This window comes from Notolepis coatsorum (assembly GCF_963971535.1).
Source record: "Notolepis coatsorum genome assembly, chromosome: 19".
In the NCBI taxonomy this organism is placed as follows: Eukaryota; Metazoa; Chordata; class Actinopteri; order Aulopiformes; family Paralepididae; genus Notolepis; species Notolepis coatsorum.
This window is the reverse complement of record NC_140183.1, coordinates 74204356-74217714: the sequence shown is the minus strand read 5'-3', so window position 1 is coordinate 74217714 and position 13359 is coordinate 74204356. Positions and strand designations below refer to the sequence as shown.

Sequence of the window (13359 nt, the reverse complement as noted above, 5' to 3'; positions counted from 1 at the left end):
GGTTTACAAATGTTCTTCTCAAAGAAGTATTTCCCACAACTGGCCCCAGCATCCTCTCTATCATAAACACCTCCCTAGTCACTGGTACCGTTCCAACCTGCTTCAAACATGCAGTGGTCCAGCCCCTTCTGAAAAAACCCAACCTAGACTCCATAATTATAGGCCAATCTCCAAGCTCCCATTCCTATCAAAGGTCCTTGAAAAGGCTATTCTCTCTCAGCTGTCTCCCTACCTGCACTTGAATAACATCCTGGACACATTTCAGTCAGGTTTCAGAGCCAACCACAGCACAGAATCTGCCCTGCTTAAGGTCACCAATGACCTGCTCCTCACTACCGACAACCGGGACTGTGCTGTCCTTATGCTCTTAGACCTCAGTGCAGCTTTCGATACAATAGACCATGCTATTCTCATTGACCGTCTTCACCAGGCAGTTGGTGTCAGTGGCACAGCCCTATCATGGTTCACCTCCTACCTCAGTGATAGAAGCTTCTCCGTTAATATCGGAAACTGCTCCTCCCCCTCTGCCTCTCTCTCTTGCGGGGTTCCACAAGGCTCCATCCTTGGCCCTATCCTATTCTCCCTATACATGCTGCCCCTTGGTCTGATCATTAAAAAACACAACATCTCTTTCCATTTTTATGCTGACGACACTCAGGTCTATCTCCCCATGAAACCCAACAATATAAACAATCTCGACAGTCTTCGTTCCTGCCTAGACGACATAAAATGCTGGATGGCACACAATTTTATACAGCTCAATCAGTCAAAGTGTGAAATCCTCCTTTTCGGCCCTCCGAACCTAACCAGTGTCATTGCCAGCAGCCTGGGTAACCTGTCTCCCCTAGTCAAGCCCTTTGTTAAAAACCTGTTTATTTTATACTTTTCTTTGTTCTTAGCTTAGCTATGTGAAGCACTTTGGTTGACAAGCGTCATGTTTAAACGTGCTATATAAATAAATTTGATTGATTGATTGATGAATGTGGGCCGGTATGTGGGCTAGTATGTGGGCCGGTGTGTGGGCCGGTGTGTGAGTCAGTGTGTGGGCCACTAATGTGGGCCGGTATGTGGGCCGGTGTGTGGACCTGTGTGTGGGCCAGTGTGTGAGTCGGTGTGTGAGTCGGTGTGTGGGCCACTAATGTGGGCCGGTGTGTGGGCCGGTGTGTGGGCCAGTGTGTGGGCCAGTGTGTGAGTCGGTGTGTGGGCCACTAATGTGGGCCGGTGTGTGGGCCGGTGTGTGGGCGACTAATGTGGGCTGGTATGTGGGCCAGTGTGTGGGCCGGTGTGTGGGCCAGTGTGTGAGTCGGTGTGTGGGCCACTAATGTGGGCTGGTATGTGGGCCAGTGTGTGGGCCGGTGTGTGGGCCAGTGTGTGAGTCGGTGTGTGGGCCACTAATGTGGGCCAGTATGTGGGCCGGTGTGTGGGCCGGTGTGTGGGCAGGATTAAATTCCATAGTATGCATGCTTGCTCGCACAGAAACAGTCAGTCCAGATGATGTAGCCTACACAGCGCTCTACTACAGATACACTACCCAGAGCGCAACGACACACATAGGTGACAATAGTGTGTGCGCGCGGGCCGGAGTGACTCTGAATGTCTCAGGCTGAATTTGTGTCCCCTAGCCTATCCGTCACATTGAACGAGAGAAACTCAATGCCATTTGAAGCATACCGTAGCGTAGCCTAATTCTCCGACACCGTAGCCTATTCTCTGACAATATAAGCCTTCAGAAACGTTTTTTGTTGTCCTTTTAATGAAGGAATACTCTCCAAATCAGATAACACAGACAATTGCTTCTACTGTGCGAGCTGCCTGCCATTGCTGTTTGAATGAAGATTTGCTTCTGTGTCGTCTAAGGCTGACCCCTATTAGTCGAATAGTCAACTAATCGATCGAAAGGAGCCGTAGTCGACTGCCAACCTCTTAGTCGAATTCAAAAAAATAATAAAAATAATTAGAATTTTTTATTTTATTTATTTTAAAAAAATTTATCATTCTTTCCAAAAGAAAAGAGGCCTAGAAGCGTGGCTAACACTAATGGCACGCATACCAGAGGCTAACTGCCTAAGAAAACAGGCACAGAGGCACCGAAAGAGGATTTCACCCATCTAATGAACAGACTAGACTAGACAAATATCAAGATGTATCCATCAGTGGACCAATTGCATGCTTTTGCAGAAGACAAGAAGCCTTTCGTCGACTCCTGCAGACATTAAGCACCCCCACAGCCCAAATGGAATGATAAAATATATATATATTATACTTTTCTTTTCAACTTTTCTTTTTCATAGTCGACTAATAGTCAACTATCGGCTCATTTCGGCCAATCAAAGTCAAGTCAAGTCAAGTCAAGAGTTTTAATTGTCACGGCATACAAGTATACAATGAAATGCGGGTGGTCTTGCCCGCAACGATGTGCAATACAGTGTTACAACATATAATAGAATCCAATAGAAAAACAACATTGTGCAATAAACAGTCGACTATCCAAATCCTTAGTCGGGGACAGCCCTTGTCATCAAATGTTGTGCTTAGTGAACAACGTAAGGCTGCCTGGAGATATAGCTCTAAGGTGGAAGAGCTGATCAGCAGAGTGAAGCAGTAATCTAACAACTGAGAATTTCAAACAGTAGGCTATCTTTCCTTCTTTCAGATTTTTGATACACTGTTTCTCCATCAAGAAAGCTTTTTCATAATTTGGATGGCATTTTACTAACTTCAGTGTCAACCAAGAAATTGGCCCATGTAAAAAAAAAGAAATGGTGGAGCTGAAAAAGCTAGAATTAAAAAACAAAAACAACAAGTGACTTGCTGCGAAACATGCTGGTGATGTAGGACAGTTTAATTAGGGGAGAGACAGAGAGAGTGACAGACAGACAGACAGACAGACAGACAGACAGACAGACAGACAGACAGACAGACAGACAGACAGACAGACAGACAGACAGACAGACAGACAGACAGACAGACAGACAGACAGACAGACAGACACAGAGACAGAAAGACACAGAGAGAGAGAGAGACACAGCGAACAGGCTCTTGGAATGGGTGTCTGGGAGGAAGTGGGGGGTCTTTCGATGTTGATTAAACGGCAAGCAACTAATGTCATGAGTGCAAAATTAAAGGACAATAAATCGAATCTAACTGAAATTGTGTAGCACATACTTTCTATGGATCAAAACCTCAATATTATTATGGTGTAGTTAATACTTCATGTATCCTTAATCCCTAGGCTAAAAAAAAGAAAATGTATGCCAATGACAGGAATTAACGGTATATATGTGAGTGTGTGTGTGTGTGTGTGTGTGTGTGTGTGTGTGTGTGCGTGTGTGTGTGTGTGTGTGCATGTGTGTGTGTGTGTGTGCACTGTGCACGAGTGCACATCTAGGGGCGGGGTGTAGATTGGTCTCCCTGATGTTGACTCCTTAGCCACAGCCTTGGGTTGTTTAATACTGGACGAGTGTTTCATAACGGCCGAATGTGGTCTGAATGTCCCGGGCTGAATTTGTGTCCCAGTCCGCCCCTGACAGCAGCGTAAGAGTAGGATATGTACAGATATATATATAGTATCTACAGATATGTAAAAGGACTATGTGCAGGTAAATAGGTATAGGATGTGGTGAGAATAAATATATATATATGGTATATACAGCATTTGTACATGCTATCATACAGAGCTAAGGGTTATTTGCAGATGTATAAGTAAGTATATAGAGGGGTTATATGCAGGTATATTCAGACAAATATGTACATATATATATACACAGTAAATATAAGAATATAAATGTAAATATAAATATGGGTATATACAGCACTGTTGAATGAAGTAAAACACACACACACTCAAAAACACAATATGTCATTTGTCTGATTTCCTTTCAATATATAATAGCCAGGACATTTTTGGCACCCCCAATTTTGGCATCCCCAATTTAGTTGTTATACCAATTCCCTTCCGGGTCGTTGCCCTACTGTCGGTCTGGGGAGGGTGTAGACTAACACATGCCTCATCCAATACATGTGGAGTCACCAGCCGCTTCTTTTCACCTGACAGCGAGGAGTTTCACTGGGAGAACGTAATGTGTGAAGAGGTTCACGCTAGGGATGGGCATTTTAAAGAAAAATCCAGATCGATCGCATGCTATACTCGATTGATCGTGTATTACTCGAAAAGGGGGAAAAGAATAAAAAAAAAAAGAAAAAACATACAATTTATTTTTTTTACTTATCTTTGTTCATTTACGTATATATGTTTAATGTTTAATGTTTTTTTCATAAAACTTTTTAATTTAGATTTTTTCCCCCCGATTTTTCTCATAGCTACGAGTAATCGAGGAATCGATTACTTACGCCTAGTTCACGCTATTTCCCCCAGATCCCCTCCCTGCTGAACAGTAGGAGGAGTCCCTGTTTGCAACGACCAGGACACATACCCCACCGGCTTCCCACCCACGAACACTGCCAATTGTGTTCGTAGGGACGACTGACCAAGCCGGAGGTACCGCTGACAGCTGGATTCGAACCCAGCGTCTCTGCGGTGGTAGGTGTACTTAGACCCCCAAGTGCTTAGACCCCCAACCTACCAAGCATTTTTTTTTTACATTGACTTACCCACTGCCAGGTCAAGTTCTACTCCGATCCAAATCCCCTTAGCGAACTCCACTCCTCCGACGTAGTGGACCGTGCCTTTCCTCTTGCCCACCCACACCTGCTCTCCGGGGGCCATCCAGTCAGGAAGCTGGGCTACCGGCGAGCTCTCGTCCCCGCTGGAATCCCCCGACGGCTCGGCGCTGCTAGGGTTGGGGCTAGGACAGGGACTCCCGTGGGGCAGATCCCCCTGGGCCGGCTCCTGGATGGGAGGCTCCCCTCCTCCTCCCCGCGGGACCGGGAAAGGGGCCGAGGCGGGAGCGGAGGTTTTGACCAGGGGCGAGGTCAGAGGCGAGGTCGGGCCAGGGGGCGTGGCTAAGGCTGACGCTAGGTGAAAGGCCGCTCCTGGCTCTAGTGCAGGGGCTGCTTCTGGAAACAGGGTTAGGCTGGATGAAGCTACACTTGCATATTCCTCAGCCTTCTGAGAGTCGCATGCAGGGTCTGGGGCATTTCCGGGGAGAGACGCGTTGACGCCATCCGACGCCGTCCCGAGCACCTCTCCTCCCGTGGCCTCCTGTGTCTCCTGCCCTCCAGTCGACACGTCTAAGTGCCCCGGCTGCCACCCCTCTCCAAAGTCCGCCAGATCACTCTCTCCGACGCCGTCGTCGGCCCCTTTGAAGTCGGTAAACTCCTGGCTGACGCTGAGAACACACTTGTGCGGCAGGTCCGCGCTGTTGTCGGGAATACCGACAGGAGGGGAGGCCGGGGGGATGGGCAGAGGGTGGACCCCGCACATAGAAGAGGAAGGGTGCTGGGGTTCACCCCCCACGGAAGCGCCTTTGTCCCGGGCGCAGCCGCCTCTTCCGGTGGGACAGGAGGGGGGATCGTGGGGGTCTCTGTCCGCGTCGCGGACGGCGGAGCTGAGGTGGTCGGAGCTCTCGCTGGCGCTGAGCGGCATGTCGGACAGGGTGGCGTCGGAGGCGCTGTGTGAGAAGTAGCCGCTGGTGCAGCTGCTGGCCGTGGGGCTGCGGGGCACCTCCCTGTCCCCCGCCCCGCCCCCGCCACCCTGGCCTCCCTTCGGGTCAGAGCGGAGGCAAAGGATCCCCTCTTGGCTCTCCAGGTTGGAGTTGTAGACCTCGAAGTTTGCAAAGTCCTCCGGGACGTAAGGCCGGAAACTGTTGAAGTCCCGAGGTGCCCGGTCGAGACTTAGGGCCATGTCTACGTCCTCGTCCTCGGAGTCCTGCTGACCGCGCCGGGCACCGGCAGGAGACAAGACCAAACCCACCGGTTAAACCCTTTCACTACCACACTACCAAAGGGTTAACCCTTTCACTGCGACAATACAGAAGGTTAACCCTTTCACTGCCACACAACAAAGGGTTAACCCTTTCACAACCACACTACAGAAGGTTAACCTTTCACTACCACTGTGTGGTAGTGAAAGGTTAACCTTCTGTGGTGTGGTAGTGAAAGGGTTAAAGTGTCAGCTGTAGCATATGTGGAGCATAAACCTATAGAAGCCTCTGCATCCGTGATGCTTACAGACAATGTAATGTGGAGTGGAATCTAGTATGGAATATTGACATGATGTTGAAGGATGAAGTAATGCTGCGTGTTGCTCTTTGTTTGACTGTCTTCATGCTGTTTTACTGTAGTGTTTGGGACCCTGCTCTGGGCTGTGTTTGCTGCTACTATGGCGGGCTACTATGTGTGTTTCTGTTTGAGCATGTTTGTTGAGCTGTCTGCTCTCCTGCAGTGAAACAGTGTGTCTGGCACCTTCAACAGTGCGTGTGACTCTTACAACAGTGTGTGCAACACTTACAGTAGTGTGTGTCCGTGAGTGACACTTATAACAGTGTGTGTCAGTGTATGTAACACTTGTAACAGTGTGTGTCAGTGTATGTAATACTTATAACAGTGTGTGTCAGTGTGTAACACTTATAACATTGTGTGTCTGTATGTGACACTTATAACAGTGTGTGTCAGTGTGTAACACTTGTAAGATTGTGTGTCTGTGTGTAACACTTATAACAGTGTGTGTGTGTGTGTGTGTGTGTGTGTGTGTGTGTGTGTGTAACACTTATAATAGTGTGTGTCAGTGTATGTAACACTCATAACAGTGTGAGTCAGTGTGTGTGACACATATAACAGTGTGTGTGTGTAACACTTATAACTGTGTGTGTCAGTGTATGTAACACTCATAACAGTGTGAGTCAGTGTGTGTAACACTTATAACAGTGTGTGTAAGAGTGTGTAACACTTATAACAGTGTGCGTCAGTGTGTGTAACACTTATAACTGTGTGTGTCAGTGTGTGTAACACTTATAACAGTGTGTGTAACACTTATAACTGTGTGTGTCAGTGTGTGTAACACTTATAACTGTGTATGTCAGTGTGTGTAACACTTATAACAGTGTGTGTAACACTCATAACTGTGTGCGTCAGTGTGTGTAACACTTATAACAGTGTGTGTAACACTCAGTCATAACTGTGTGCGTCAGTGTGTGTAACACTTATAACAGTGTGTGTAACACTCAGTCATAACTGTGTGCGTCAGTGTGTAACAGTCATAACTGTGTGCGTCAGTGTGTGTAACACTTATAACAGCGTGTGTAACACTCATAACTGTGTGCGTCAGTGTGTAACACTCATAACTGTGTGCGTCAGTGTGTGTAACACTCATAACTGTGTGCGTCAGCGTGTGTAACACTCATAACTGTGTGCGTCAGCGTGTGTAACACTCATAACTGTGTGCGTCAGCGTGTGTAACACTCATAACTGTGTGCGTCAGTGTGTGTAACACTCGTAACTGTGTGCGTCAGTGTGTGTAACACTCGTAACTGTGTGCGTCAGTGTGTGTAACACTCGTAACTGTGTGCGTCAGTGTGTGTAACACTCATAACTGTGTGCGTCAGTGTGTGTAACACTCATAACTGTGTGCGTCAGCGTGTGTAACACTCGTAACTGTGTGCGTCAGTGTGTGTAACACTCGTAACTGTGTGCGTCAGTGTGTGTAACACTCGTAACTGTGTGCGTCAGTGTGTGTGACACTTACAGCAGTGTGCGTCAGTGTGTGGCTGAGCCTGGTGGGGGTGGAGGTGAGGGTGGAGGAGGTGGAGGGAGTGCAGTGTCCCTCGCTGCCTGCCCTGGGTCGGCGCCAGGGGCAGGGAGGGGGGAGCAGTGCGGGACTGTCCACACATGAGCGCATGCTCTGCAGATGGTGAGAACAACAGCACACACTTCACACACACACACACACAGCATGCATGGAGCTGGACAGGCCAGTTTACAGTTAGTCGTTTTTAAGAAATAAAAAATAGCATGCGACTATAACACTTAATGAGAAACTAAATGTCTTTTGTTAGTTCAAATGGTTGGAACAGCCACAAACTACAGTAGTGTGGAGGGATCCCTTTGTCTGGGGAACATTCTCGTAAGTTCCCTCGTAAATAACCTCGTAAGACGTTCGTAAGAGGAAACTTACGAAAGTCCTCCTCCGGATACCCGAATGCGTGGAAAGGTACGAGATTATTTACAATGAACCTCCACCCTTCTCTATCCAAAAGAGCTGGATCCCCTTCTCCACCTCGGTGTTCTGCCAAGTGGCCACTGGAAAACACTCCTCTCAGCCAAAGCTCATTTAACCTACATGTACTTTGTTACTATGTGTTTTACTATTAAACCTATAAAAAAAACGTCTTCAATCATAATCGACGAGTCCGGTTCCACCACAGCACCCAAAACGTCATCACGGACCGACGTTTTCAATTAGAAGTTACCCTGGCACGACATTATGTCCGGCCCGGTGAAGGTTTGTGGCTATTCCTGGTTGAGGTCATGCTCCTGTAAGTCATGCCAGTACAACACAACACTGTGGCGTTTTGAGTCCTTTCACACGACGGCACGGCCATTCTCATCAGCAGTCATCACACGGCTTCAGCGCGATGAGAGAGTGTGTCAATAATATCAATTAGCGCCTAAAAGATATCGTAATGAGGGATTACACAGAGGAAAACAAGTAGATGGTGAGGTTTTTGTAGAAGAGATTATGGAATAACAACAACAGGGTAAGAGGCAGGAGAGAAGGAGAGAGAACAGGCTGAGATGTGAAGGGGTTGGGATGGAGACAGTAATAAGAGATGAACGCTGATCCCTCCCAGGGGAACGATGGGGGGGGGGGGGGGGGGGTTGTGTCTTCCTCCTTACCTCCTGTCCCAGCAGAGGGCGGGCCTCCAGCACTCTCTTAGACTTGTTCTCCTCCTTGACGGGCATCAGGGACTTCAGGAACTTGGGCGGCTGAGGGGAGAGGACCTTGAAGGGGCTGGAGTTGAAGAAAGTGGGGCTCTCTGGTACCAGGCCTGCTGGGGTGGAAAACGACACGGCGGTAAAACCCAAGACGTGATTTTGCGGTGTTCTAGATTGTTCCAAACTCTCTGGCTACCTTCACACTGCAGGCCTCAGTGCTCAATTCTGATTTAGTGCTCAGATCCGATTATTTTTATTTGGCTGTTCACATTTGTTTTTAAATGTGGCCAAGTTCACTGGTCACGCTCCTGAACTGACCCGCATGCACACATGAACACTAACAAAGATGAATTTAAACATGGAGGACACTGAACTAACAGTTTATGTGTAGTGTATATACTCTACTACATCCTGCACAATTGTACAGCCCTGTCCTATATTATATTGAATTTTTAATCTAATTTAGTTTATATATTCCATTTAATTTTATTCTACTTTAATTGTCTTGTTAATGTTGATGCACCAAACGACCAAGACACATTCCTTGTATGTGCAAGTTTGCTTGCCAATAATGACCTTTCTGATTCTGATGGCTTAATTTATAAGTTGATGTGCAGTGGAGGCCAGTTAATTTGTGAGCAGATGACGATGGGGGCGAGGAGGAGGTGAAAGAGCTTTCAAACACAGACCGGTTATGATATGTCTCCTCAAGTTTCGCTTGTACGGAAGTATAGGAGGTAAACTCCTCACTGTCCCTCCACTGACCACCTCCATCACAGCAGTCTTCCATGTTTGTATTCACAGAATGACTCCTGCCAGCATAGAATTGTGACAAATTGTGACATTATAGTTACATTGCAACAAATCTGACCTGTATCTGATTCAGGACCACATATGAAAGTGCCCCCAAATCAGAATTTAAAAGATCAGATTCCATGTGATTTGTGCTGTTCACACTGTCATGAAAGAATCAGATCTGAGTCTGATTTTTTGACTGCAGGCAGTGTGATCATAGCTTGACACAAGTGAAGTCATGGGTCCAATACACTCACAGCACATACACACAGCAAGCAACTTGGTTGATGGGTGGTTCTATTCTGATCTATTGTAGACAGAGCGAGAGGTCCTGATGGTATTATTTGCAGGTCTGATGGAGCTATGAAGTTTTTATGTAGTAGAGCCCGGGAGGCTGAATGGCGTATAACTGTCATCAACCTCTCTTCCATGTTGGCGAGAGCATGAGACATACCAGACAGTATCATTTTGGCAGAACATTTATTCATAGATCTGTTGTCACAGAGAGAGGGACACCATGTACAGTAGGAATCTGATGATTGATGGACGATGACCTCTAAAAAAGAGGCAGGATGGCCCAGGGGATCTCAAACTTTTTTATATCACGATTTTATTTAGGATTTTTATTATGATTTATTTTTGGCGACCCCAAACTTAATGTATTGTGTAATTTCAATGTGGAATTAAGGAATATCAAAATAAAAGCACATGTTGTTGAACGTGATCATGCATATTTATTAGAAAATGTAATTACAGCACTATATTATCAATACACATTTATAGAACGAGGCATATTTAGCCAAAATATGTTGCCAGAACATAAACAAATAATATAATAATAATTAAAAGATTATAGATTATCTTTTTTTCTTTTCTTGCCAATGCGCCCTGTCACCTACCCACGACCACACTTTGGGTCGCGACCCGTAGTTTGAGAACCGCTGGCCTAGAGGTAAAGAGGCCGGCCAGTAACTGAAAGGTTGCTGGTTCGATCCCTGACCCGACTGGTATTACATCTACGGTGCCCACTATCCTGCCTAAGTGCCCTTGAGCAAGGCACTGAACCCCCAAAACTGTGCCAGGGCGCTGCACTGCGGGCAACTCTGACCTCTGATGAAATGCATGTGTGGGGGACTGTGTGTATGTGTAACTAGGAGGGATATGAGGACTGTGTGTATGTCTAACTCTGAGGGATATGAGGACTGTGTGTATGTGTAACCAGGGGTGTAGCTCCAGATTCTGGGCCCCATGAAAGAATGTATTTGTAGGCCCCCAGTGAATGCGAGCGCGCGTAAGCGCGCGAGTGGAATTCTTTTTGGCCATTATTTTATTGATGAAAACGCATAATATGGTTTTTACCTATACATTCGGATCAGCAGTTCAGCACCTGCACTGTTGGTGGGTGAGCCTAGTAAAGGATGTCGCATTGCGTTCATCTTCAATGAATGGACCAATGCAATAGTCTACCAAAGCCCCCCCTCTCTCTCTATATATCTCACACACACACACACACACACACACACACACACACACACACACACACACACACACACACACACACACACACACACACACACACACACACTTCAGAAACAAACATAGTATCAATGAGAGCATCAATAATACACCTGAGTGATGTCTAGTAAAAAAAAAAAAAAAATTTGCCCCCCCCCCCCCCCCAGTGCTGGGCCCTTGGAATCATCCTAAGCTACCCCCCCCCAGCTACGCCCCTGTGTGTAACTAGTAGGGATATGAGGACTGTGTGTATGTGTAACTAGGAGGGATATGAGGACTGTGTGTATGTGTAACTAGGAGGGATATGAGGACTGTGTGTACAGTATGTGTAACTAGGAGGGATATGAGGACTGTGTGTACAGTATGTGTAACTAGGAGGGATATGAGGACTGTGTGTACAGTATGTGTAACTAGGAGGGATATGAGGACTGTGTGTACAGTATGTGTAACTAGGAGGGATATGAGGACTGTGTGTACAGTATGTGTAACTAGGAGGGATATGAGGACTGTGTGTATGTGTAACTAGGAGGGATATGAGGACTGTGTGTACAGTATGTGTAACTAGGAGGGATATGAGGACTGTGTGTGTGTGTAACTAGGAGGGATATGAGGACTGTGTGTATGTAGGAGGGATATGCGAAAAGACAAATTTCGATTGCCTTGAGTACATTGACAATAAAACAATCTTCTTCTTCTAAAAGGTCAGCAGCTGGGGTCAACCTTTCCTGGGTGACAAACTAGGCGACCGTCATAATATCAGCCAAGTCTCCCAGGTCATTCGGCGCTATTGAAAATGTATAGACTTCCGGTGACGGCTTGATCACCTCGCTCCCCTGTGTACACACACACACACACACACACACCATGACGCACTTCATGACGTTTACCATGGTTCTCCTTGTTTTTGACAGGCGCGCAGCAAAGGGAGCCGTCCTGGAGGTTGCAGTCGGAGCTGTCCATGTGGGACTCGCAGTGGCCCTAAGCAGTGAAACACAGGTTATTAGGTCTCATCCTCATTTTAAATCTTTCAAAATGTTCTTATGTACCCCAGTTGCTATTGCATGTACATATATGTGTTTTTATTACACGTATATTTACATACATGGCAACTATTTGCCTGTTTTATTTTCCACCCATCGATCATCCATAGCAACACTATATTATCACAGACATCCAAGAAGGGGGATCCCCCCCTTGAACGGCCCTTCTAAGGTTTCCCTCCTCCACATTGCCTGTGGTGCTTTTTTCCTATTGCTAGGTTTTTAGTGAGTTTCTCCTTACCTTCGCGTGGGGAATGTCTGGGAGTGTTGCATATTTGGATTGTATGGTGGATTTTGTTCTTGATTTATTGTGACGTCTCTTCTTGACTCGTTTAAAGAAGACTTGTCCAGCCCCATGGGGACATTACCTTGTGATTTCGGGGTTTTCCAAATACATTTTATTTGATTTAATTTGATTTATGTAGCAGCAGTGGCAGTAGCTGTGGGACCTACCTTACAGTCTTCATCATCGCAGCCCACAGTCAGGTCTGTTTTGCTGCAGGAATACTGGAGATAAACAGGTGGATGTTACTGTGGTCGTATCTGTGACCATGGTGGTTCAGCTCTCATGTGTGGGGGGAGTGCTGTGTTTCTTACATGCTGTATGTTGGGGTGCTGATGTGTGTGTTTCTTACATGCTGCACGTTGGGGGTGCTGATGTGTGTGTTTCTTACATGCTGCACGTTGGGGGTGCTGATGTGTGTGTTTCTTACATGCTGCACGTTGGGGGTGCTGATGTGTGTGTTTCTTACATGCTGTATGTTGGGGTGCTGATTAGGGATGCTCGATATTGGCTTTTTTACCGATACCGATATTGTCCAACTCTTAATTTCCGATACCGATATCAACCGATATCAACCGATACCGATATATGCAGGGTCCCCCCCCCCCAAAAACGGAATAATTTCAGGTAATTAACATTACATATCTCTTGTTGTGGAATTAACACAACATTATGCATACTTTTGACAATAAATAAAATCAGAATTTGTTCTTACTTGCTTGCCTGGTTAAATAAAGGTTATAGAAATGTTAAAAAAAAAAGAAAAATAAAACCGATACCGATATTTTCCGATATCACATTTTAATGCCGATATCGGCCGATAATATCAGTAGGCCGATAATATCGGACATCCCTAGTGCTGATGTGTGTGTTTCTTACATGCTGCACGTTGGG

The 13359-nt window shown here is 46.4% G+C and overlaps 1 protein-coding gene across 6 annotated transcripts in view; it reads right to left on the bottom strand.

Annotated features, from left to right (window-relative positions):
- Positions 1-13359, bottom strand: part of kif13a (kinesin family member 13A) — a 151099-nt gene that overhangs the window by 3657 nt on the left and 134083 nt on the right. For 2 of the 6 annotated variants that reach the window (XM_084336220.1, XM_084336224.1), the window contains 5 exons: positions 12636-12689; positions 12030-12120; positions 8794-8948; positions 7643-7798; positions 4612-5830 (listed from right to left, as the gene is read on the bottom strand). In XM_084336220.1, the coding sequence (XP_084192346.1) occupies positions 4612-5830; positions 7643-7798; positions 8794-8948; positions 12030-12120; positions 12636-12689 (1675 nt within the window). The remainder of the gene's footprint in view (positions 1-4611; positions 5831-7642; positions 7799-8793; positions 8949-12029; positions 12121-12635; positions 12690-13359) is intronic. The other 4 variants (XM_084336221.1, XM_084336225.1, XM_084336222.1 and 1 more) reach the window with 3 other exon arrangements.